The sequence below is a fragment of the Streptopelia decaocto genome, assembly GCF_964273445.1.
Source record: "Streptopelia decaocto genome assembly, chromosome: 1".
Lineage (NCBI taxonomy): Eukaryota > Metazoa > Chordata > Aves > Columbiformes > Columbidae > Streptopelia > Streptopelia decaocto.
In genome coordinates, this window is record NC_138663.1 from 151,051,280 (window position 1) to 151,077,632 (window position 26,353).

General features: G+C 44.5%; 2 protein-coding genes across 3 annotated transcripts in view; one reads left to right on the forward strand and one right to left on the reverse strand.

Annotated features, from left to right (window-relative positions):
- Positions 1-13,005, reverse strand: part of COL4A2 (collagen type IV alpha 2 chain) — a 148,097-nt gene extending 135,092 nt beyond the window's left edge. Inside the window, exons 1-3 of one of the 2 annotated variants that reach the window (XM_082043569.1) lie at positions 12,851-13,005; positions 12,574-12,677; positions 12,376-12,436 (exon numbers count right to left, since the gene is read on the reverse strand). In XM_082043569.1, the coding sequence (XP_081899695.1) occupies positions 12,376-12,436; positions 12,574-12,617 (105 nt within the window). In that variant the 5' untranslated portion in view covers positions 12,618-12,677; positions 12,851-13,005. Of the gene's footprint in view, positions 1-12,375; positions 12,437-12,573; positions 12,678-12,846 lie in introns of both variants that reach the window. The other variant, XM_082043570.1, reaches the window with a different exon arrangement.
- Positions 13,006-13,093: 88 nt separating this feature from the next.
- The window catches only part of COL4A1 (collagen type IV alpha 1 chain), a 129,165-nt gene continuing 115,905 nt past the window's right edge, over positions 13,094-26,353 (forward strand). Inside the window, exon 1 of the mRNA XM_082043571.1 lies at positions 13,094-13,383. Coding sequence (XP_081899697.1) covers positions 13,321-13,383 — 63 coding nt within the window. The 5' untranslated portion in view covers positions 13,094-13,320. The remainder of the gene's footprint in view (positions 13,384-26,353) is intronic.

A 26,353-nucleotide genomic window follows, 5' to 3' on the forward strand; every position in this document is an offset into this window, starting at 1 on the left:
ACTATTTAAAACTACATTTAGTTCTGAAATGCCAGAAAAAAGGAAATTTTTTAAAGCTATGGCAAAATTGAGTTGGTATTTCATCCAAAAAAGAAAGAAAAAACCCCCAAGCAACAACCTTGCACTTTTATTTTAATTTAACATTTTCCCATGCCCTTTCATTGGAAAAGAGTACTCTTTTTTGACAGTAGGCAAACTTGGAAGTAGGAAGATACAGTAGAAATTCTGACATTGAACAGCAAGACTTCTGCAGTTGAAACAACTTCAGGGCAATCAGGCCACACAAGACAACAGAATGGTCCCAGGCCTAGCTTCTCAGCTGTTAGGGAAGGGTACTTTCCTCAAAGGAAAGAGTAAATTTGTGTTTACAGAAAAGCTGCAAACAATGGGGGATCTTGAGATAAGAGCTGCTGACTGTCTTAGGAGGGTTCCTTTCCCTTTTTAAATTAAAAAAACAAACAAACAAACAAACAAAAATCCAGTTTCTTCCGTATGTATATAAATGGGCTTGGGGAGTTGACATTTCTGTGTAGATGAATGGATTACTGTGGGGTTGCCCATTACCTGCATGCAGCATGGTAACCCCGCTACAGACTCTGTCTGTGGGGTAAGTAGTGAAACTACTTGGCCTGTGCATTTCCATATCCCTTTATCCCCTCACAAGGACAAGCTTTAATCTCTCCAAATTAATTATTCTATTCTATGAAGTTATGTGTGCTCATTTAATAGAACATTTTTTAAAAGCCTAATGAAAGACTGGTAGCCTCAAGGCTAAGAGTACATGGCTGGGGTGGATCTCAGTCTACCTCTCATTAATAACAAATGATGGCTGTACTTCAGTTCCTCTCTCCTTGTTTACACTTGTTACTGGCTTTATGGAAGACAGCGTATGATACATGACTAACATAAAATCGCATTAAATGAAATACCTTGAAGAAGTAGTAAAAATTAGATCATCCTTAATCTGTGATGGTATACTTCCAATGAAGCAGCTGACAAGCCAGGAGTCCACCTCATGGAAACGGGATTCTATACACAAACAGCTCCCAACATGCCAGTACGATGTTTCTGACTGCATCTGGCTTGGTCACACTAACTGCTGTATGTTTTTCCTTGGGGTAAAAAACCAACAGACCAGTTGGTTCAAAGCATGAAGACCTGCATACCTACTAAGGAGCGCAGGATCACGCAGGCATGTTGCTGTAGGGCTCATAGGGATTCCTTACTCAGACAAATTCAAGACTACACTCCCAGTCTTCAAAGTGATTTATCATCCAGCCTCAAGCTGCCTTACTAATCACACATCTACTCAATTGCGACCCTATGTAGTACTGTGTCCCTAAGGGACCATACAAACCTCAAGCAAAAGATTAGAGTTGTGAAAGCAGAGGTAACATTTTCCTGAAGTTCTCTACCATCTTAGACTATAGATCATGCCTTATCAGGAATCGCTTCTATCTTATTCCCTTGAAGGCACAAACAGGATTGTTATGAACAAGAAACAACAAAGGGAGCTTAATGTTTCCCCTCTTGCACAGAAAAATAATCAGACCAGTATTGGTCAGAGCATGCACTGGATGGTGTAAGATGTTCGGATCTTAATTTGATGGCATGAATTAATGAAAGGAAATAAATGCTGAAGAGAAAACTAATTTTTTCCAGATTGCTCCCCAGTCCATAAGCCATATAAATTTACCTAGATAATAACCCCTTGGAAGGGATTCAGTAATAGATAGCTTGATGTGTGGAAATAGTACCATATTTCACGGCCTATGAGTCTGGTTAAGTCTATTTAGTCATTGGAAATGCCCCCTGCCTTCTACTACTCACCCATCCGTGACTTTATTTTAAAACCAGAAGGTACAAGATCACATTTTTGCCATTCCCCTCATCTGACCACTCCATGTAGACGAGAAATCTCTTAGGAGAGGGAGGCAGCTGAAGGAGATGCACTGCAGTGTTCACACTCTCCAAGAACAGATCAAAGCACAGTTGTGGAATGCAGCATGAGCCACCAGAAAACCAGCACGTAGCCAAGTGCTATATACTCTAGTCACTGTCCTTTCCTTGGGAAGGACTATTTTCCCTAACACTTAGGCATGACAAAGAGAACTAGTGAATGTTTTTTTGATACCTCCACTTTTGCAATTTGATCTGTGGCCTATTGCCATTTACATCTATTTACATGCTTATTTTTGTCCTTTGTTTTACTTATATGATGTAGATACCAACAAATAGGGCATGATAATGCCACGAAACAACACAATTATCAGGAGGGGTTTTGGTTTTCTTTAGCATAAATTTCCTATTCGAGTGAGTGACATAGAAACACCATTGCAAAGCAAGCTTTAAGCATTAAGAATGCTGACACTTTCTGCACCTAACCATGAAACAGCTCAGTTCTTCTATTTCATCCCTACTCAGGTAAAACTACCCAATACACTGATGCATAAGAGAAATGAGCGTGGACTCCAATTTCCAGCCAACTGATCTGTCACAGTCTGAGGCATACATGCTCCAGGTCTATATTAACATGTTAAATAGCCCCATGCCCCGCAGCTTGACCATCTGTACCATTTTGGTGTCAGAAGGGTCCCGTGCATTCTTATTGCTTGTGCTTGGAAGTTTTCGCTTGCTTTGCTTCAGCACTCCCTCATGACGCTTCTGGGCATGGTGCAGGAGTCAGCAAAACGTAAGGACCACAGGTAGTCTCTAAGGGGCCACACTGTTTTGGAAGCTAAGGAGGCTAATTACCAAGGCTAATTGTTGCTATGGTCATGGACAGACTGTGCCAATTGACCACAAGGGCAGACAATACACCTGGGACTCTGTGGTTTACTGTAAGGGACACAGCCAGAGAGGAAGCAGCCTGTGGGCTCTAGTGAGTTAAGAGGTAACAGATGTGCTGGCTGCCTTGTGGGTATGTACGGAGGACAGAAGACTTGAGCAACTTTCTACTTCTTTATACCTGCTCTCACCATACACCTGCAAGGCACCTGGAGAAAGCCCAGCTTCAGCCGCACACCGCAAGGGAAACACTGAAGTTTCCCCGTTCACTTCCTTCTTCCAGCCAGCGTCACTCAAGATTTTCCAAGTGTCATGCAGAGACGTTTGGGCCGTTTCCAGCAGACTGTTTCCCTGGCTGCCGGCTCGGGGAGATATGCAGGCTTCCCATGCTCCGCGGCCCCAGCGGCTATTCCCAGCCCTGTGCAGGAGCGGCATTCCTTTCTGCCCACTCCCTTCGCTGCCCGGGACACGCCGGCAGCCCCGGTGAGCGGCTCCGCTCTCCTCCCGGAGTCGCTCCCCGGGTCTCCGCACACGTGTTCGGGGTGCTGCGAGACTCGGACCAGGTGGCTGAACATCAATTACGCGGGGCTGGCGAGGCTGCAGCTTGAATGTGAAAATGCCTTTCCTCATCTGTTTGCAGCAAGTCCAGGGATTGCACAGGCAGGGCAGTAGGGGCCAACACTGTGCTGAGAGCGACGCACACACAAGTGCGATGGCGAAAGCCTCCTAAGCTTTCCCAGTTTCCAGCCCCTACCTTAAGAAACGATTCTGCTCCTCACAGCTGCAAGGGCAGGACCTGACAACAGAGACTCCCAAGGCACAGACAGCAAATCGCCAATTCGTACAGATGCTTCTCTTTTTCTTTTCCTTTTTTTTATTTTTTTATTTTTTTTTAATCCCCGATGAAGAGCAGGTTTGTTTCCAAGCTTGCGTTTCCGCAGGAGGCCGGGGTGTGCAGCGAGGCAGTCAGCTTCCTGCTGAGCCAGGAGCCATGGCCTCACGAGGATGGACAGAAGGACAGAGGGACAGCCGCGCCGCTCTGCCCGCCACACCTGGCACCGATGGCGGTGCACAAGCTCCGGGAGCTGTGTTGGGTGTAAACACTCCCGAGCTCAGAGCTGCGCTTTGAGACAAAGCTTAAACCTGAGGCAGTTAGTTGTTTTCTAACGACGCAAGCAAAACAACAACAAAAACCAACAAAAATAAACCACCCACTTGTATAATAGGACAAATGGACGGGTTTGTGATGTCTCCAAAATATTTCGTTTTGCCTGACATCCCAGCCTGATTATATAGTCAGAAGGTAATTTTGAAAAGCAAAGAACCTTTAAAAACCTTGTGAAATATAAAGGAAAAGTATAGTCAGAATAAAGAATTTATTACTTGGCTCCATCAGCCAATGGTGAGAGGAGGTGTGGGCATGATCTACAGCTAAGACCTGCCAAAATTAAGCCAAGCCCTATTTATCTGAATGATCTTTACTTGCTGACTTCAGAAAGCTCCTTAAAAACAAAGGTTGGGATCATTTCAGAAAAAAAAAAGGATGCCTGAAATATCCCAGTAAGCATACATGCTTAATAACATATATGATCTAAATGTTCTTCTATCTCGCATGTCTAGAATCAAAATAGAACTCACTGGTAAATTTACATTGAAACTTTTTTTTTTTCTTGACAAAAAATATATACGGAAGGCTTTGGTCAATTTTGAAATTCTGTCCCGGCCCTCCTAAAAAAATGCTAATTTCCCAAAATCTCCACCGAATTCTAAGCCTGCACATCTGCTTTTCCAGTGTGCCTGTTTCCTGCCCCATGGCCACCCCTTGGCTTGCCGGGCTGCACCAGGGCCCACTGGCCACCTCAGGCCCCGCTCCCCGTCCCGCCCCAGGGGAGCCCCAGGACCGGCTGCCCGGGCGCAGGGCCAGGCCCCCGTGCAGCTGCGCAGCCGCCCCTTGCAGAGGGGTGTGAATCGAGCTGTGTGGGAAAACAGCCGTGAGAAGTGGGGCTTCCCCCTCAGCTCACCAGAGGCTTGTGAGCTCGGGCCAAACTCTGGGTATGCTGGCTTGTATCAGACATAGTGTGGCCAGAGGGAATAGAGAAGTGACCATCCCCCTGTACTCAGCGCTGGTGAGGTCGCACTTCAAATACTTTGTTCAGCTTTGGGCTTCTCACTGCAAGAAAGACACTGAGGTGCTGGAGCGAGTTCAGAGAAGGGCAACAAAGCTGGTGAGGGGTCTGGAGCACAAGTCTGATGAGGAGCAGCTGAGGGAACTGGGGCTGTTCAGCTGGGAGAAGAGGAGGCTGAGGGGAGACCTTATCGCTCTCTGCAACCACCTGAAAGGAGGTTGTAGCATGGAGTGGGTTGGTCTCTTCTCCTGAATAACAAGTGATGGGATGAGAGGAAATGTCTTTAAGTTGTGCCAGGAGAGGTTTAGATTGAATATTAGGAAAAAATTCTTCATGGAAAGGGTTGTCAGGCATTGGAACAGGCTGCCCAGGGAAGTGGTTGAGTCACCATCCCTGGAGGGGTTTAAAAGACGTATAGATGAGGTTCTTAGGGACATGGTTCACTGGTTCACTTGGCAGTGCTAGGTTAATGGTTGGACTTGATGTTCTTAAAGGTCTCTTCCAGCCAAAAAGATTCTATGATTCTGTTCTATGATTCTATGCCTGTACCTTGCCATGGGCCTCCCTGACCCCACCTGTGGGCCAACACTCCAGCCTGGCCTGGGTCCATCCATCCCTATGGCCCTGCCCAGCTCTCCAGGGCTGTGTCTGGCCCCAGTCACCACCCCTGGACCCACTGCTGCTCCAGGGATGTGCCAGGAGGGCAAAGACCCTACATGCCTCTCCACCCCAGTCTCCAACTCCTGGCTGCTGCACTGCTGCTGCATCAACAGCATCTGCATCTCCCCTCATTCCTGGGATGTGCAAAAGCAGAAGCTGAAAGATGGTGCAAAACCACAAGTGTTTGGAAGATGAAGTAGCCTGGTCAAATACCATAACTATTGAAGAGATCAAACTGTGCTGCAAAAACATGATCCAGCTGAACTATGTGCAATTACTCATGCAATGGCAAGTTTGCTCATTAACTTCTCTGCAAGAGGTTTTCCCTTGCTACACATCATTTCTAGGGTCTGAAAACAAGGAGCTACCCTTGCATGGCCGGGATTCACACCAGCACATTCAGCTTCCAAATGGACAAAAGAGAGCACATGAAAATCAACAATGTTGGTCCTTAGTCACTCAGAAATATTTGCATGATAAAAATCACATACTTTCACTGCGAGCTGAGTCAACTGCTGCTGTCAACTAGCTGCTGCCATTTTAACGAAAGTAACTGTTGATAAACATCAGGAAATACCGCAGATTTCACTGTGCTTTTTGCTCCTTAGGAGCAAACAAGGTACTGTGAATAGGGCAAGGCATTAGTTTCCTAAGGGAGAGGGGGTTAGAGGAGAAAAGCTGCCTTCTTTGGCAAGCAAAGATATCTTAACTGTAAGCTACTAAATTAACTTTGAACGCTCCTAAGATCTTGGATCGGTATAATACAATACAAAGAATGTTCCACTCCTTGACCAGTTTTTGGCTTGGAAAAACAAAAGCAATGAACTAATAAAGAATAGTCTGGTCCCAAACAAGAAATTAATCACTGCAAAAAGAAAACAACAAAAAAAAAGAGCCACTAATACAAACTCTGATCTTAACTACTGAATTAAAATGTTTACAACAAACGTGTTTGCTTATAGTATAACTGAATAAGCTGCAACACAGCTTTACATTTTGGGTAAGGCAAATCTGTTTGGACTTATAAATAATGTTTTTTGCATAAAATTTTTAAAAATACGTGGTAGATTTAGTACCATAATGCATAAAGACTTCCTGTGGTGCAATTACTACACAATAAAACCCAGATGTGCTACTTTGAAAGCTCAAGGAAAAGTGATGCTGAATTTTTGAAACTGATTCAGCTACTTTCAGAGTAAGGTGACAAAAATAACAAGATCATTTTGTTACATGATAGTTTACTTGTCTCTCAGTATCAACATTTTAGCCTCTAAGAACTACGGGAAGCTGACAAAACTCCATCTCTTCTCCTGTCAAATGCAACATGACTATATGATATGCCATTTAATAACTCTAAGAATAACTCTAAGAATATTCCTCTGAATATATTATTCATTGAGCATGCTTCTGATCTCCTCACAAGAAAAAGCGTGTAACAAATCTCTGTGTGGCTTTGCACTGAGAGAATAAAGAACATGGACACACATAAGAACGTCTTCCTCCTCACTGCTGATTCCAGGGAGACACAATATATTGCTTTTGGTGCAACCTGTCTTTAGTTCCTGAGTGAACAACTTGAATCAGTGTTAGGATATGGCTGTTCATAAACAAAAGTGTCTCTAATCCACACAGACATAATTGAAATCACCTTTAAAGAAATCATCCTAGGAATAGAGATTAATTAATCAGAAGTTAAGAAGCATATTGGTTTCATAGGCGTGGCAGCAAAAAAGAATTTCCAGGAAGAATTTGAGGAATAACAAGGGAAAGAGACATTTAAGGGAACTCTCTTATTGGTGAATGGAGCAGACAGCATACAAGAAAGAAAGGACTAGAAATAAGGAATCTAAATCTATGAACCATATGACTACATTTCCATGTATGCAATACCTGCAGTGAGTGTGTTAGTCTGCCTTACATTGTACGAGGCTGACAGGTGAAATCCTGGTTCTGATAAAAGAAAAATCAAAAATCCTGCCTTACTGCCCATCTGCAGCATGATGCACACCATGATCCTCATCACTGCAGACCAAGGCACGGCTGGTGGTGTCAGTGAAACCAAGGGGTTTTACCTCATGTAGCTGCCTGGATGCCACCTCCTTCACTCAGGACTTCTCATAGTTCTTTCTTCACAGCTCCATGACTGAAGGTAGAAAGAGGCCTCTCTGCACTACCCAAATTCTTTCAGGGTTCACAGAAATTTTGAATAAAGTGGCAAGATATCCCCAGAGGCTCCTCAATGTACTGTTTTTTTTTGCAAGGTATTATTATTCTGCCCTATTTTCTCACAGATCACAATTCTGACTCAAAGATGAATCAAACTGTACACTAATAGGATTGTGACTTTTCTTTTTGGGGGATCTCCTAGGTAGAGCTATTCATAGAATCATAGAATAATTGTGGTTGGAAGAGACCCTCAGGATCGAGTCCAACTATAACCTAACCTAACTGTAGCACTAAACCATGTCCCTAAGAACCTCATCTAAATGCCTTTTAAACACCTTTTAAACATCTCCAGGGATGGTGACTCCACCACTTCCCTAGGCAGCCTGTTCCAATGCCTGACAATCCCTTCTGTGAAGAATTTTTTCCTAATATCCAATCTAAACCTTCCTTGGCGCAACTCAATCATTTCATGATCACTATACCCAAGGCGACCTCCAACCACCACATTGCCCACGAGCCCTTCTCTATTCACAAACAACAGATGCAGGGGGGCTCCTTCCCTGGTAGGCTCACTAAGCAGCTGTGTTAGGAAGTTGTCTTCCATACACTCCAGAGGCCTCCTAGACTGCTCTGCTTCCTCTCTGCTGTGTTGTACTTCCAGTAGACATCTGGTAAGTTGAAGTCCCCCATAAGAACAAGGGCTAGTGATCGGGGGACTTTTCCCAGCTCCTGCAAAATATTTTGTCTGCCTCTTCATCCTCCAACAGACCCCCACCAGGATGTCCACCTTTTTGCCCTTCTCCTTTATTCTCATAGACACTCAACCCTATCATCACCCTCCTCAAGTTCCAAACAATCAAAACCCTCCCTAACATACATGGCTACCCCACCTCCTCTCCTTCCTCACCTATCCCTTCTGAAGCAGTGCGCAGGTAGGGGGTCTGGTATTTCCAGGAAGAGACGTTTACTTTTCATGCACTAAGTAATCCAGCAGAAGAAATCAATACATCAGATTGACGACTCATTCCTAGATCACCTGGGCAGCATGCATGCTGTAACTATCTCATTTTGCACACTGTGATCTTAATGAATGTGTTCACAGTGGACATGCTCAGCAGGTGATTACTCCACCCTGGCTTCTTTCATCCTGGAAATCCTGCGTTAACGTAAAAAGTCCTCCAGTTTCAACCAGACAAAATTTTCCAGATGGAATAAAACAGGCCCCATCTGGGAAAACCTGGATGTAAGATAGCCACAGAGCATTGACACATTTTAACTTAAAGCAATAACTCAGGCACCCATGTCAGCAATTTGATTTCACGATGAAGTCTATAGAAAGAAGTACATATCATTGTTGGCTTTATCCTCTTTTTTTAAGAATTACTGCTTCTCCACCTTGATGACATTCCCCCTAATATATCCCTTACAATGTCACTGAAGCCATGAGAATTTTATCTCATGCATTACTTCGATTCTATTTTCTTTCTACATAAACCTCTCTACATATCTATGTATGTTCTCATTTTTATACGGCAGCTATCATCTCTTACTTGTAGGTATTTTTGCAAATGTTATTCTAACTTGTTCTCTCTTACTTTGGTTTCTTTCTTTTATCTGACAATCATTCTCTTCTTTTCTGGGATTCCATTGCTCCCATCAGAATATAGCTTTTTTAAAAAAGTTATTTTCCTTAGGGACAGTTTAAAGTATTTACTAAGGGGGCATCAGTAAAGTTATGAAAACTACTTAGGAAGAGGTGTGCTTTGGGAAAGACAAAAGGAAGAAAAAAAATCAGCATTATCAAATGATATATCCTCTCTGAAAAGAAAATAAACAAATCCTAGGATTATATTTTGGATGCAATATATTTGCAGAGAGAGAAAGAGGGAGAAGAAATCTGCAAACTTGGCCAAACTTTGGGTATTTAACACAACTTAAATTTATTTAAGCCAGATGAAGATTTAAATCTACAATTTAGAATAGTTCCGAAGTTATTTGGGGGCTTTAACATTGCCAGTGTATGCCAAAAAGCGCTAAAGATAACTGGAGCCTGATCCACTCCATCTGGCTGTCTCTCCTTGCATCTCCATCCAGGGACTCTTCCTTAACTCTCTTCAAGCCTGCAACCAGCATCCTCTCCTCTCCCCAAAGGCACCATTTCTTCTTCCCCAATCCTCAGATAACCTAAACATCCTCCTTGTTCTTCCTCTCGCTTCTTTCTCTACTGAGAAACATCTGTCTCCCTAACAGCTCACAGCAGTCTGCCAGGCAAGACTTCCATTCAAATGCTCCAATTTCCCCTCTTTCTCTCTCCCTCCTTTCTGGCTTTCTCCTTAATCTCATCCCGGCTTCTTCCTATATGCATTTTCACTCATATAACACCACTTATCTCTAGCAGCTGTTAGTCATTCACGTATATATGGCTGTCAAGCTCAGCTGCTCTGCTTGTCTCATTACAGGCAGAACCATGACTTTTAAGGTCTAGTCCCATAAACTTCACTCATTCACAGTATTTTTTAAATCAAAGCTAATAAGGCACTTCATAACATAAGCACATTTATCTGTGTAACAAATAGTAGAAGGTTCAATGTGACAAACAGGATTACAATATAAAGAATAGGACTGCACCTGCCATTACTCAGGTGCTGCTGCTTCTCATACTTTGTCACTTTGCAAACACACTTGACCAGAGCTGTCACCACAAGGAGCAAGCCCTCTGCTTCTCTCACCCCCAGCTGCCTACTCCCAGTCCTGTGCCAGCCCAAGTTTTTATGAATACAAGTAGTGATCTGATCCAGGCTGAAGTTAGCTCTCACCCCTCTTCTCTACTTGAGACTGATTAGTTTAAACAAGTAATTTTCCAATTCAGTTCACCACACGACTACAGAAAGATGTGTGCTGGCCAAGGGAAGGGAGTGGCATATAGGTGGAAAATGGGATAAATATTTTGGTGGCAATGAAGCTCTAGTTTTTCATGGAAACGTGACCAAACTTTCCCACTCGCGTTCATTGGAGTGTTCCATCTCCTATGCAGCCCCCACCTTAGGAACTGTTAAATCAGGGAAATCAGACCTCCAAGCAGGCCAATTTTCTCTTCCAAGATACTCTGGGAAAACCAGCATGTGGCAATTCAAGCAGCCATGACCAGACTGCACCCACTAACTGATGCAGCTCCAACACCTCTTCAGTATAGCTCTGCATTAACGCCACAGCCTGCAGTCTACAAGCAAGAACATGAAGGAGAATGAATTAGCAAAGCTACAGCTGAAGCTCAGGTATCATGCTACGCACGCCACAGCACAACTTCTTCAAAGGAAGAATCATACCAAAAATGCCGCCTTTTTATGTCAACTGATCCCAGTGATGTCATTACTTGGCCTAGAACACTCGCGTTATCACCAGCCTGCTCTGGTTTCAATAGCACGCGGTCCGTTTAGTGCTACTCAGCAGAATGATGCGTCTATGAAAACATGGCAAAGAAATGTAGCACGTGACACTCGAGGTCCTCGCTTGTGTCCCTTCCCATGGGGCTGTTGGTCCCCAGCCCGCCACCTCTTGCTCAGCCACAATGTGAAGAGACCAACCAGCCATGCAGACCCACAAGCAAACTCTCCCTGCCAGCTGCAGCTTGAGTGCAGAATTGTCATGCGTCACAACCCCTGCTGCAAAAGCCCTAGTACTTCCCATTCCTTAACATATTATGCCATCTCACCACAAAGATGTAACCACATCAGATATCTATGAGGAGTACAAAGTCATAAAAAAGGGGTGAGAGTTGCAGACAGTAGGATTAACATATGAGTAGGATAGCTTTTGAAAATAATGTAACCAGAGTCCCACTTGCACGTGACCACATTACCCACACTTGGTGGCTGACCAATGCAGCCACAAACCATGTCTTAGCAACCTGTCAGTCTGCTGTATTCAGGCCTGATCCAGAGCTTACTCACGTTAATGACAATCTTTCCATTAAATTCAGCAAGCTTTGTAACACCCAAATGTTACACTCTCCTGTATGTTATCACTCATTTCCTTCACATCCTTGAGGCAATGACCCAAGAGTTTAATAACTTCTGTTTACGTCAACACCTCAAGTGGATAGACACAGTCACCCATATAGCACCTAACTTACCTATTTTTTGAATTAACAATTTAATTTAAACAAGAATTTATTTATAAACATGCCTATGGTTTGTAAAAATAAGCCATAGCTTCAACTTCTCAGTCCTCAGACGAGGTCTGTACTTAACTAAAGATACTTCATCAGCAGGTTAACTTCTCCAAAGTAGTCTCTGGTACCTATAGTACTGTATTTTTGGTGCTTTTCTTATGAAAATGAAGCAGCTGTGGGGCTTCCTTTGCTATCACTTTAACAAATTGCCCCATCTGTGCAAAAGTAATAGAGGAATACTTCCAACAACCTGACACTGAAGCCTTATGCTTCTCTGCTAAAGATCATTTTGTCGAAGGGAGTAATCTGTAAAGCTTGCAGAGATGATTTGTTGGTTGTTTCTTTTAACCGAATGATAGATAAGCCATCCAGCAAAAGAAAAAGCAGTTCCTCACTTTCTAGTACCAAGGAAACTGCTTTCCCCCCCCTCTCTCCTCAGTAAAAGTCCCGAGACATTTTACTTACAGCATCCACTTTGACGGCTGACAGCACGACTTCCATCAGGATCAGCAGAAGCCCCAGATCCCTGCAGGGAAAGGTGAATAAGCACAAGATTGTTTTAAGCCAGCACAAAACAAGCACGTGATGAAACTCTGCAGTTAAAGGTGACAATACCACTTTAAAGGAGTTATTTCCAAAAGCCTGCCGAGCGGAATTACTTACTGACAAACAAAAATACGTGCGCTGGGAAGCTGCGAGATGTCCATTTTCGCTCCTTCCCTGTCCGTGGGCTCGGCTCAGGGTTTCCTCCCGCCGGACGGCCGCCCCTGCAAGGCAAAGAAGAGCCCGCATGTAACTCCGGTCTCCTCGGCGGAGGTCTCCGGGCTCGGCGGGGCGGGGAGCGGCCCCACCGGCCGGGCCGATCCCGGGACGGGGAGGGAGAAGAGGTGGCGCCGCTCCCCGCGTCGCGCTTAGCGGCGTCCCTCCGGCGCGCACCTACCCGCGGGGGCGCGGACCCCGACGGGCCGGGCAGAGCCAGTGTCCCCGGCCCCTTCCCTTGCCCCGGCCCCTTCCGCGCCCGCTCCGCACCGTTGCGCGCCGCGCTACCGTGCCCTCCGGGCGGCAGCGGCAGTTTGGGGCGAGGAAGCGGCGCGCCTCCCCCCCTCCGCCCACACCCCCCCGTCGCCGGCCCGCCACCCACCCGCGGCGGGGAGGAGGAGGAGGAACTGCGCCCGGCGGGGAGCGGGCGAGGTTGCGCCCTCCCAGGGTCCCCGCCCGGGGGGAGGAGAGGGGGCTGCCGCCGCCCATCGGTTACGGCGCGGCTAGTCCCTCGCCCCCGAGGCATTGCAGGCGCCGCGGCCGCCACGGAGGGGAGAGGCGCGCATGTGGGGCCGGCCCCGCGGAGCCCCACACTGAGCCGCCGGCGCCCCGCCGCCCAGGGACCGACGGCGCGGTGCGGTGCGCGGCAGCATGCGGCTCTGGCTGGGCTTCGGGCTGCTGCTGAGCGCCGAGCTCAGCGCCGTGTCTGCCGCGGTGAGTACGCGGGGGGCGGCTCCCCCGGGCTGCGCGACGGGGTGCCACGCGGGACCCTCTCCCGGGGACGCGCGGGGAGGGGACGGGGTGCCCGCGGGGATCGGCGCGGTGAGCCCCCATTCCTGTTCTCTGCCCCTGACTGAATTGCGCGGGGCCTCCGCTCTCGGAAGGGTGGAGTGGCCAGGTGAGCTTGGTGGGGATGCCCGGCTGCCCTTCCGCGGGTGCGGGGCGGCGCGGCCGGCACCGCGCGTGGGGCCCCGACCTCCCCACGGGCTGGCGGTGGGGTGCGGGTTAGCGCTGGGAGACGGGCCGGCCCCGCCGCCCTTCGCTCTCCCACGGGTCGGCCAGGAGCGCCGCTGGCTGGGGAGGGAATATAAAGCACGCACCCACCCGGGACCTAGAAGTAGCAAGTTGTGTTTCCACTGAAAAAAAAAATAGCTTTCCTGGAGGGGAAGGGAAAGGAAAGGAAAGGAAAGGAAAGGAAAGGAAAGGAAAGGAAAGGAAAGGAAAGGAAAAAGTGGTTGGTTGCTTGGACTCCAAGTGGGTGCTCGCTGCCTTTGACCCCCGCGATGGGCAGTAGGCTGGAGAGCAGGAAGGATTCCGATGATAATGGTTAGTTGAAGCTGAGTGCTGGCACCTCTCCCGATGGAGCCAGATTCAGCCACAGACATTTAAAATCGAAAGTATGCAAGTAGTCTGAAAGTTTTGCTCAGGGAGCTAATTTTATCACTGAGATATTAGCTATCCGCTGTCCTTAAGTTAAAGGACTCTTTCCTGGCGCTCCTGAAGTATTTGTGCAGTTCCCTCTGTACCTCTAAGTAAAGGGCAGTTGACACAATAGTTTGAAATAGGTCATCTTTTCGTGTCTCTTTGGTTTCTTGCATTTGGTTAGGTTGATATTGGAGCAGTGAAATTCAGGGGTGCAGAAAACTCTTCAGTAGGCACTGGCAGATGGATTTTAGTTGTACTTCCTGCTGTAAATGTAAGATCTTGTATTAGCATTTTAATCAGTAAAGGAAGTATGGGAAATGGTGATTTTAAACTCTTTTTCTGCAGTTTCAGATGAAATTAAGTTTTATAATGAATTATGTTATCTCTGTGTGACTATGGGGATAGTATGTATGCCTTGATTTAGCTGAAGTAAGAAATGCATTGAACTTCTGGTGTCTTATCTGTTGCTCTTAGGCTGATAAAATCAGGCTTACTGTGACTGCTGTAAATCACTTGGTGATGCACCTCTTAGGCGATTCACTCATCATGTGGCATTAAACTGATTAAACTGTATTTCTTTCAGGATATAATTAATTTTAATTAATTAAAATCTTTTGAAGTAAATTATTCATGTTTGAGTTCAGAATTTGGTATTCCTGGAAGTGTAAATGTCAGTTTGTGAGATGTGCTTTTGTCTTGTGCTGTAAAGTAATTGGGTAAAATCATGACAGTCATGTCAAAGACAGAAAACTACATAGGGAAGATGTGCTTATCAAAAGAAGATACAAATTTTAATATCAGTTACACAATTGAAGGTCTTCTGTAGCAACTCTGAAGAGGCTCTATTTTAGAAATGTCTTTAATGTACTGGATAAATTGTTCTATCAAAATCAAGATTTCTGGAGCTGTTAATTATATTATGAAGTTATCCTCCTAATTAACCATTCTCTCTATGCTATGCTGACTGCAGATTTACAGTTCCTCATCAGCACCACCGGGAAACACAAGTATGAGGTCCTTGCAGTTTTGTTGCCTTAGATAAACTTTCAGCCATACATGGATGGCCTTTCAGTCAGTTCAGTTCTGCTGGCATTGTCCCCAGCTCCACGCTGTTGCCTGTCACTAGCAACTACCCAAAAGGCGATGGAGGCTGCTGTTGGCTTGTAGTGTACCAGGAGTGGCTGGTGGTTGAGGAGCTTCTCTTTGGAGGTCCTTGAGCCAGGCTGATGCCTCTGAGTGATCATGGCTGGGTGGTGTGATCCACTATACACCTGGGCAGGACCTCTTCTGTTTTTGGAGAGCTGGCAGAGCTGGCCCAGTGCTTACATTGTCCTCAGATGAGTTAGTTCCCACTGTTTACATTTAAAGAGGAGTTGTGTTAGCAGAAGACTGCATGGTAGGCAAGGTTCTGTGCAGTACTGTTTGCCATAGGCTGAATGGAGCAACTGCTGTTCTGCAAGATACGATGCTGGTTCTTTCCTTCCCCAAAATAGCTTGTATCAGGTAGATTAAATAAAATATATGTATTATTTGTGCAGCCACAGTCTTTTCATATTCTTAACTGTCCTGTGGCCTTCATCACAGAATCACTGATACTGGAGGGTACCTTGGAGATCATCTGGTCCAACGCCCTGCACAGACCAGGGCCAACTGCAGCAGGCTGCTCAAAGCCATATCCAGCCAGTTTTTCGAACGTCTCCAAGGACACAGTTTCTTCAGTCTCTCTGGGCAACTTGTGCAGGTGTTTGGTCACCCTCACAGGAAAAAATGTTTCGTCATATGTGCATTGTGGTTGTGCAGGTTCTTGAGATCATGCCTGTGAATGCAAACGTAGCAGAAGCAGCTCGTGCCGTGCTGGGGGTGGTGGTTCTGCAGTGTAACAGGGCTGGCAGAGTGAAAAATTGTTTTTATCACTGACATATCTGTGATTAAATACATACAAGGAGATTTGGAAGGTCTGCTCTCACAGAGGCATTTGACGTAGCAAAGCCAGACTTGAGCCAGCTACTGTCAGGATCATGTGCCTCAGTACAGAAAAGGGAGCTGCTCCATGGCAGCTCCCACAGGTTGTAATGTGGCACCTTTAAAACGCATCCAGATGTTGCACTGGAAGCTCAGTGTTTTTTACATCAACTAATTATAATTAAAATGCTAATTATAGCTAATCTAGGCTTTTGTACTGTTCCATGTTCTTGTCAGAAGACTAATTTTCAAATTGTAAGGAGAGCAGAGTGGAAGACAGGGCAGTAGATTAAGAAGTTTCCAGGTCAGGCTTGAGGCACTGCTCCCATGAGACAGTTACAGGAGAAGCTTGTTTTGATGGTTCTCTGCAGGGGATCTCATTTCTGACAGTCTTCAGGCTGCCATTTCCTTTGAAAAAAGTCCATTTCCTAACATTAGTACTGCTTGGTTGAGAGATGACAATGCCATGGAAATCCTGGTTTCATGTTTCGGTACCTTGTGGTTGCCTCTGCAGTGCTGGTCCTTGTGCTTTCTGCAACAGAGCAAGATCTTCTGGCTGTGCTTGAGCCCCAGGGCAAGTTGCCTTTGACGCGAGTGCGCTGGCTGCCATGTAATGCCATGGGAATGGAGGAGATGCCCTGTCTACTGCTAGATGGGTGGTGGGCTTAGTGGTCTCTCCAAGATCCCAAGCCATCTCCTGTTCCCCTTTTAGTGTTGCCAAAACAGGAGCTGGGCCAAAGCTAAGGGCAAACTCTCTCCAGCTACTAGGAGAAGGCAGGCCAAAACAGTGATAAAAGCATGCATAATTTTTTCCACAATGCTGATTCCACCAGTGCTGTTTGAGCCGAGCGTGTGGTGGCAGCTGGGGACACACTGGTGGAAGGCCAGGAGGTTCCTGTCCCTGGGTAAGCCCTGTCTGGGGACTGGTGCTGTGTCCATCTCTGGGCAGAGGCAGCTCTGCTGTATCACCTTCACACCTTCCCCATGTCACCCATCCTATTTTTAAATTGTGTTTGGGGTTGCAGTCAGAGACGTGTGAGTGTAGGCCAAAAGCAAAAAAAATAAATTGCTTCCAACTAGTGTGAACAGATTTGCTGTTCCTTTTTCACTAAAAAACGTAGTTTATTGAGATGAATAAGTACAGGGCAGATAAACCTAGAGCAGATAAAAGAAATGCCTTGGGCTTTTGGTGTGTCACTGAAGAGAGGTCATATGACTGAGTCTGGATGACTGGCAGCGTTTCACTTGGTGTGGTTTTACTAATAAAGTCAGGTTGGGTTGGGCACCTGCCTTCTGCAGCCATTTGTGTCTAGGGCTGCCACTGTCTTAGATGCTGAGAGACCTGTCCCCTAAGACTACTGGACATCTTTGTCCCTGAATGTCCTCAAGGACTTGTCAATACCAAGAGCACATCTAACAAACTGTGATGGGTTTTAGTTCAGGATGGAGATATGGTCACTTCAATTCAGAAAATGGGGCCAGAAGGAGAGACGCAAATGACTTCCAGTAAGTTAAGCACCTCTTGGGCTACAAGATTTCACAGAGGAATAAGAGATGGAGTTTGGTTTCCCCTGTCAGGCTGTGGCAGGGTGCAAGAGGGTCTGAAAAAGAGTACAGCACTCCCTTTTCTTCCTTTTGGAGAGAGGTGGCTTGGCAGGAAGGGGTATGAGAACATGGGATGGCCAAGGGTGCACCACAGAGGGCCGTGAAAGCGTGGGCAGGGAGGTGGCCTTCCAGTCCAAGGTGAGGAGCACTTGCAGGGGAAGCAGCAGTCGTGGGTTTGCCTGTCCACCCCTACAAGTGGGGAGTCATTTGTTCAATATATGTACAGAGCAAAATGCATGGGCATGTCTGGGAGCAAAGGGAACAAACCTGATGGCTCTTTGCTCCCAGGATCCCATCCTGCTGTCCTTCCTGCCCACTTTCCCTGTCTCTCCTTCTGACTGCCTCTTCTACAGCATCACGGCACAGGGTGCTGGAGTCAGGAGAGAAGGGCAGGCTGTTTTGGGAACACATACCTGTTTGCTGCCAGCTGTGTTGGAGAACGCTGTCCCTGAGCCTCCCTGAGCAGCCATCCCTGACTCATCTCGGTGAACTTCGTTCCTGCGGCCAGCTGCTGAGCGTCAGCACGCGCAACTGCGTTCCTGGACCGTCATGCCAAGTAGCACAGTTTTCGCTTCTGAGCGTTTGTGTGTATCAAATGCCTGCAGGACTGCCGTGGTGTTTCCTAGCAGCTGGTCTGTTTGGCGTATAAAATCCTGGGTTATGTAATGCCTGAGGTTATGCTGGATGTATATACCGTCAGTTACCTTGTTCACATAGAGAAATGTAGGATAGCCGCTGCAGGCAGCTAAGACAATTGTTTAAAAATATCAGAAACCATCTCTAGGGATAGGCTTATGAATATTGTTCTTTTTATAGAACTAGACTAAACAAAGGAAGATTCAACAACCTCAACATGAGAATAAATTGACTTACTTCATCAGTGTTTAAAAGTCACATAGTGCTCAGTTCCCAGAATTTCAGTTGATTTTACCATCACAAAGGCCCTTAACACCTTGCAAAATTTGGTTAAAGGGAAGAATTTGGGCATGGGCTGTGACGTGACTGGGATAGCAACCTGTGCCTCTAGAAAGCAGCTGAAAATGTGAAGTACTGCTGCAATTTAACAGTGTTTGTGGGAAGACAAATTTTTCACTTCTCTGGGTTGTGACTGGCTGGAATGATTCTTGGTGATTTAATACATCAGAGAAGTATGTGGCATTAGCCCTCCAAGAGTCTTTATATAGTAGTATCTTGGACAATGTGGAAGTAAAATACAGAACAAGTTAAAAGGTCAGTATGCCAATGTCTGTCATTATGCCATTCTAATCTGAAGTGACTTGCAGTAAAGAAGGCAAATGTATTCTTCATAAAGAGTATAAGTAGATAGTGCAAAAAAGCACTGTCTGTTGTTACCCTCTGGCATGTATAAACAGACAAAGAATGATCGAAGATTCAATCAGAAAAAAATTATGTCCATTTTAGCTTTAAGTTTCCATTTAGTATTGAGAAAAATATATGTATATAAGTAAGCAGGTTTGAGTAAATATTTCAACGATCAAAACACTGTCTGTTTAATCTTCCTTTACTTTGACATGTTCTCTTACAGAAAGAGGAGCTTGGGTAAACTTTCTAAATTGGAAAAAAAAACAACAACAACAAAAAAACCAAACTACAGTTGTACATACTTAAAAGCATTTCAGCTTCCAGTCCGATGTAGTTCTACTATACTGTGTTGAGCTCTGGATTCACTTATTACCACTTTGATTGATCCAATATCTCAAATATGTATTTTTTAGGAAACCTCTTAATTTCCAACATGAGCAAAAACCATTGTAAGCCTGAAGGTTGTATTAACTCCTCTTCTCTGAGTGTGTGGTGGTGGTAGGAGATACCCCTTTTCATCTCTGATTTGCCAAGTCATCAAGCATCTGAAAACTCATACATATGGGTTCCGATGAGAATTGTAGCCCTGCTTTTATCCCCATGCTGGGATGTTGCCAGGGGTGCAGGCACAGAAGCAAGGTGCTGTGGTTCAGGAGCCGGCAGCAGGTGCCGCGGGAGCCGGGGAATGTGCTGGGGTGGAGATGAGTCAGCCTTGCCTCACAGCCTGCAAAAAACACTCATTTTTTTTGGCCTGAATTGCATTACAGCAAGATAATAAAAAAAGACATGGCCAAAGGTGAAATGAAGGAAGTCAGAGAAGAGTTGGAAAAATATGTGGTTTCTGTTTTGTTTTTTTTTTTTTAATTTTATTTTTTCTTATGTTACCTTCATCTAACGTAGCAAAAGGATACTGTCCTCACATGTGTTCTGAAATAAATGACACAAGATTTTCCAACATTATCATAGAATCATAGAATAGTTTGGGTTGGAAGGGACCTTCAAAGGTCACCTAGTCCAACCCCCTGCAATGAGCAGGGACATCTGCAACTAGATCAGGTTGCTCAGAGCCCCATCCAGCCTGGCCTGGAATGTCTCCAGGGATGGGGCATCTACCACCTCTCTGGGCAACCTGGGACAGTGTTTCACCACCCTCACTGCAAAAAATTTCTTCCTCATGTCCAGCCCCTCTTTTAGCTTAAAACCATTACCCCTTGTCCTGTTGTAACAGACCCTGCTAAAAAGTCTGTCCCCATCATTCTTATAGGACCCTTTTAAGTACTGAAAGGCCTGGATATGGCCTTTGCCATTGTGTCAACCTGATTAACGTTATGCCAGCCTAATTAGTAGAAAGTGTAACTGTGTCTTCAGCAAAAGTTAATAATCTACTTTTATGGAATTTTATGCTGGTTAGGGTTTTTTTTTGGGTGGATCCAAGAGAAGAACTACTAAACATCCTCTGTTCCCCTCCTTTCCTCTGCCTTTTCTCTCAGTACACGCTGCTGCTGCCTTCACCTTTACTGCTGCTGGCAAACAGCCTTTTGCAGAGTCTGAGGAAGGGTGTGCATCTTCAACAGAACAATGTAAAGGACAAAACACAAAGTGCTTCTGTCAAGGGTGCAGAGTAAACAAATTGCAAAGTAATAATTCATTTGCTTTCATCTTTTTGTGGCTTTCATCCTCTGGTAGCAGTGACAGAGGCAGCGTTCTGAGATGAAGGTTTTCAACATGGCTGAGAGGGAACTGGCGGAATAAATTATGAAAGTAATAAAATAAATACAAGAATTAGTTTAATACACAAGGATTAGCGTGAGGAACTAGAATATTTTAATTAAAACCTAGTGAGTTAGGTCTTTTGCATTCAGAAGAGATGTAGCCTTTTTCTAGATGAGGAGTGGGACAAACTATCCATTGTCCTGTCTGTAGGTAACAATGTATACCTTCGAGAACATTTCAAATGCTACAACTGGGAAGCAGAAATACTTTTTTGGGTAAGGTTTTGTCACCCCAGCAGAGAGCTTTGTCCAGCTGTTAAAGTGGGTGCAGAAGAGATGTGCTGAAGAGCTGGAGTTTGCCGGCTTCGTGCTTCATCTCTGATTTGAAATATGATGAAAGCCACAAATCAGTCTAGATGTTCAACTTTTTTTAAAAGCTGACAGATGTCTGCTGGTATTCCTTCGTGTTTGCTAGAAGAAAATTTCTTGAGGCAACTACAACAACATTGCATCTCCTTTACCAGCTTTAAAACGCAGTGTCCACCCTTTTCTCCACCCATGTTTGTCTCAGCTGTTCTGGGATTTATAATCTCTCTGGCTACCTGGGAGGTCTGTGGTTTCACCAAGATGCTCAACCTTCCTTCTAGCCAAGGTTTCCCCTCATAGGTCTTCTTTACCTGAGGATATTGTCTTAACACTGGGGCATGAACCTGGAAGAGCATTTCTAAATGACTTGGTGGATGAAAGTGTTTTAATTCATCAGTATATTTGATGCTATTTGTGCCTAAGGATTCTTTCTGTAGATATTCTCGTTGGAAATTCACAGTGAAGAATGTAATCTTTCATGCAAATATCACTAACTTAGGGGAAAATGTATTGTTTTATTAGCTGGTTCTATTTTAACAGATAATTTATGGGATCCTTAGTTTAGTGTACAGATACCGGAATGAAGAAGACTTTTTTTTTCTTTTGGTCATGACAAATGTTTCAGTTATAGCTAAGGGATAAAACAAATTAGCCCATTTTCACTGGATAGCTATGTGCTGACTTGTTATTGTAAGGCTTTCAGTCTTATTAGTCCAGTTGTTTATCTAGTGGAAGAAAACTCGTTTTCTAGTCTACTGAAGACTTCTGTTGAAATATCTGATAATCTAAAACCATTGAAACAAATCCTAGGATTGCAATGAAATCCAAATAAGGCTGAAAAATTACACTGGTGTGGACTTATGGGGGTGTAAAGAATCAGACCAAAACTTTGAAGAAAAATTAGTACATTAATGCTTTGTATTCGTAGTGCACATATTAAGGGAAAAATCAGCTAAGTGAGGGTAGACTCAAACATTCCTGGAATTTTCGTATTGTGCTTGAAGCTCTGTCCCTTTTATGGCAATGGTAAGTCAGTTATCTGCTAGCAGAATAAAAAAGGATAAATTCTGTCTGCCATAAAGCCAAGATACATGTGCAAGCAGTATTCAGGGCCAAAACCCATTTTTGAGCTGTAGACACATGTGTGTTTTTAACAATTTGTAAGAACAGGCAAGGAAGATGAAAACTACATAAATACTTATAATATTGTGGCTTTGCTTGATATAATTCTGAGGGATTTTTTAAATTGAAACTGTCTCTCTATTTTTTGCTCAAGTCTATTGACTGGAGCTGTATCTTTCTTAAGAACAGTTGCATTTTTGGAATCAACATGGAAATATTTAGAGAAAAATGGGGAGTAGCAAGAGGTATTTTTCCTAGGAAGTCTATGTTTATATATATATTTTTTTTATTTTTATTATTTATCTTTTTTTAAGTGGTACAGTGATTCTGAGACGTCAAGGCTGTGTGACTCATCCTAAGGGGCCAAAGTAGAAATACAGCAAGGAGGACCCCAGAATCAAGGGATTATAGGAGATTGTCAAAAACCAGCATTATGAAAAGAAAAAAGTCAGGAAAGAGGGCAAGGACTGGGTGCTAGAGCCCTGAACTTACAGTTTTGCTTAGGTGTAGAACAGCTGTGGGAGCTGCCTCTGGCTCCTGGCCCCTGCCACCAGCTGTGAGGACGCCCCAGCTGGCAGTCCCAGCCTGGGAGGGGTTGTTCCTCTGATCCTTACTGGTATGTCCCAGCTGGGGGAAGACTCAGACATGGGTTCTGGTGATGTTAATTCTTATGCAACGTAATCCTACTGTCTGTGACTTTTCCCATTGCTATTTTAAAACTTACTTCCCATTATGGACCTTGGTGATACAGCAAATGTTGTACCAGTGCCGAAAGTCTTTGGGTTAAATAACGTCTCAACTCATGCCCTGAGAATGGCAAAATAATAGTTCAAATCATGCAGAAAACCAAATCCATCTTGCTGGGGACATGCCTTTGAAAACGTGCTCTGAATCACACTGGTCAGACAAACAGTGGATGCTGATTTTGGATGTATTTTCCAGGAATGATGTGCTTGGTTGGGACAGAGCTTGTGGTCTTGCATGGACTGGATGTGTCATGAGCAGAGAAAATCTTCGAATGGCAGCCCCTGAGACGTGCAGACAGGCAACCCCCAACCTCAGTGATTTCACCTCAGTGTCCTCTGTCCTGTCAGGTGCAGGGTCATCTCCCCAAAGCTGCTAATGATTTCAGCTTCCATTTAATTCATTTTTAGAGTAGTCAAAGGTGCTAAGGATGTGGAAGGATTTTTCCTATAACATCCAGGAGACCAAAGAAGATGATGGTGACAGGACAAGGCCAGAAAACCGCATAGATCAAAAATGAGGCAGATTTTTTGTGAGGATGCTTCTGTGTGCTGTCATTACCAGAATAATGCTTTTTTCTTAGTGTCTCCAAATAAAATCCTCAAAGGAACCACCTTAGCAAGCAATTGCCTTGTACCCATTTGTGGCACCACAGTCTTTGCAAAGGTAACATACATACCTGTTAAAAGGTGTTTATTCTAAACACCTTCCTCACATTCCAAAACTCTTCCTCACTGATACCACAGGAGCTGCTGATGACAGAATGGACTTGGCAATGTGAGAGCAAGAGTCTGTGTGATCTTGTACATACACTATTCCTGGATGCTACCAGGCCCATAGAAAGTGCAATGGTACAAAACACATAGAGGATATTATCCAGACTAACTGAACCTATGTTAAGGCATGAGGTGACATCTCTATGGTGCCTGTGCAACTTGAAATGAAAGCCAGCATAACATGATTTTGGTTCAGAGTTTGCAAATTACCAGTTTTGTGCACGATTTCAGTCACTCACACAGTATGAGACACATCTTTGTACATTGATAGACTTGCAAGTCTGGTCCCTTTTCAGCAGGAGACATATTTGTTTGATGTCACTATATCAATATAATATATTTTAATAGTCTCCTGTTGGTTAAAATTAAATTAATCATTATAGCATGTAAGAGAGAACAGCATGCATAACCTAACACAGTACCAAAGCAGTCTGTGTACTAAGTATCTTCTGTTGAGTTCAGGTTTATTTTAGCTGGACTATTACCCTGTGCCATGGGGCCCATAAGCAATTATTCATATTTGTAAATCCATGTTTGTTATCGTAGATTAAAGTCTGAACATTTTATGAACGAAACGTGAAAGGTCCTGCATTTCTCTCCCTGCGCTTGCTCAGATGCGTGCCATCACTGCGATGGTAATGGGCAATTACACGGGATGGGTTTGCACATGGTGCAGTGTGTGTCTATATTGTCCAAGGAAAATGTGTGAAATTGATTGATATGGGAAGGTGCATATGTGATTATGTCATGTCTTGTGTTGTTTTTGATAACACCCGTACATTTCTGATGAATGTGGTTCAGCTGTCTAGAAAATTATTTCACAGGTCTAAATCCAAAGATAAATAAATTATATCAAACCAGTCATGAAGATGGAGAATGAGTTCTCTGCAAAGTTGCATATATTACTGGATGAAGTATTGCTGAAAAGAATTGATGTTGTGATGTACTTATAATGTGAGCCTATTATATGAGTTTTTCTGTACCTGAACATGACTACTGAATTTCTGGAACGTTAGGTAAAATGTGAAGCTTGGGTACACCACCACTATTTAAACCAGAATTGATAATGTTGCATGTAAAGTGATCTGTTTCTTTTCACTATTGTTTGCTGTGTTAGAAAGTGTGAAGTGCAGAATTCCTGTGCTTAGATTTATAGTATTAGATGGAAGCTGCCAAGAAAGCCTTTTTAAAATCTGAATCACATGATGCTAAAGGCAGAATTATGATGTATCTTCATAATTGATCTCATAGTTGTTGCTGGTGGTAGGCAGCGATCTGTATGTTTCCCTCAGTACCAATTATCAATCTGATAGCCCCATATCAAGTGAGATAATTCATAGGATTTAGTCATTTGACAGAATTTTGTTGCTGATGCTTCCATATCTGACTGGTTGCAGGAACTATTTAGTTGTGTAAAACTGGGTCTGTCATGGAGAAGTCTGATCTTACACAGGTGTCCACTTCTTCAGACTGGTTATTCTCCTGCCTTTGTTTGCGGGGGCAGAAGAGGGATGGAACTGTAAAAGAGTCCCAGCACTTTGGTTGTGGTGAAATACTGAAGTATCAGCTGGGCGGAGAAATAATTTCTGTGTATATTGGCTGGATAAGACCAATGACCAAACTTAGTTGTCCCCACCATGTGTGCTATGATCCCTGTGGGACAGCTGGTCTGAGGGAACTTTACTGCGGCGTAAGAAGGCATGCTGGCCCTCACCAGCTTCGTTGCCCTTCTCTGAACTCACTCCAGTACATCCTTAGCTTGTCCTGCTGGGACCGCAGAGGTTTAATCTCCAGCAGAACCTGAAGTGGTAGCGCTGCTCCATCCCTGCCTGGAACCAAAGTTGAAGTCTTCATCTGACTGCAATAAGAAGCAAGAGCAATGCCTGTTGCATCCCCTTCAAAACCTACAGGCGATGAGAAAGGGGAGGGAACGAGCTGTAAAAAGACCAGAAAATGTCAGTAAGATCTATGTGTCTTTTCTTACTCCGAGGGTGTTTCAGGGATTTGTTTATGGCATGAGAAATTACTTCTGTCACTGAAGAATTATTACCTGCAGAGAAGTAGGCTAGCGGTCTGGGTCAGCAGAGCAAAAACAAGTTTCATCAGCTCGATCGTCTGAGGGTTACTTGGAATTAGCAGATTTACAGGGAGAAAAAACAGAGGGTGGTCAGATGTCCTGTGGCTGTTTTCTTCCCTTACAATCAGCTTTACCCTGTTCCCTAGACTGAAAGTCTGATGTCTGTAACTTCATTTTTTTCATATATGTTTGTTTAAATGTTGAATCTTAGTGATGATGGACCGATAGCTTCCTCAAAATTTAGTCAATTAAAATATAACAGAACAGGTGAAAGCATATGCTATTGTCTAATGTTAAGAACCTCTCTCAGCTGAGAAACTACCTAAGTGTAGAGTCTTACATCTGGGCAGGAACAACCCCAGGTTCCAGTATAAGTTGGGGAATGACCTGTTAGAGAGCAGTGTAGGGGAAAGGGACCTGGGGGTCCTGGTGGACAGCAGGATGACCATGAGCCAGCACTGTGCCCTTGTGGCCAGGAAGGTCAATGGCATCCTGGAGTGTATTAGAAGGGGCGTGGTTAGTAGTTTGAGAGAGGTTCTTCTCCCCCTCTACTGTGCCCTGGTGAGACCCCA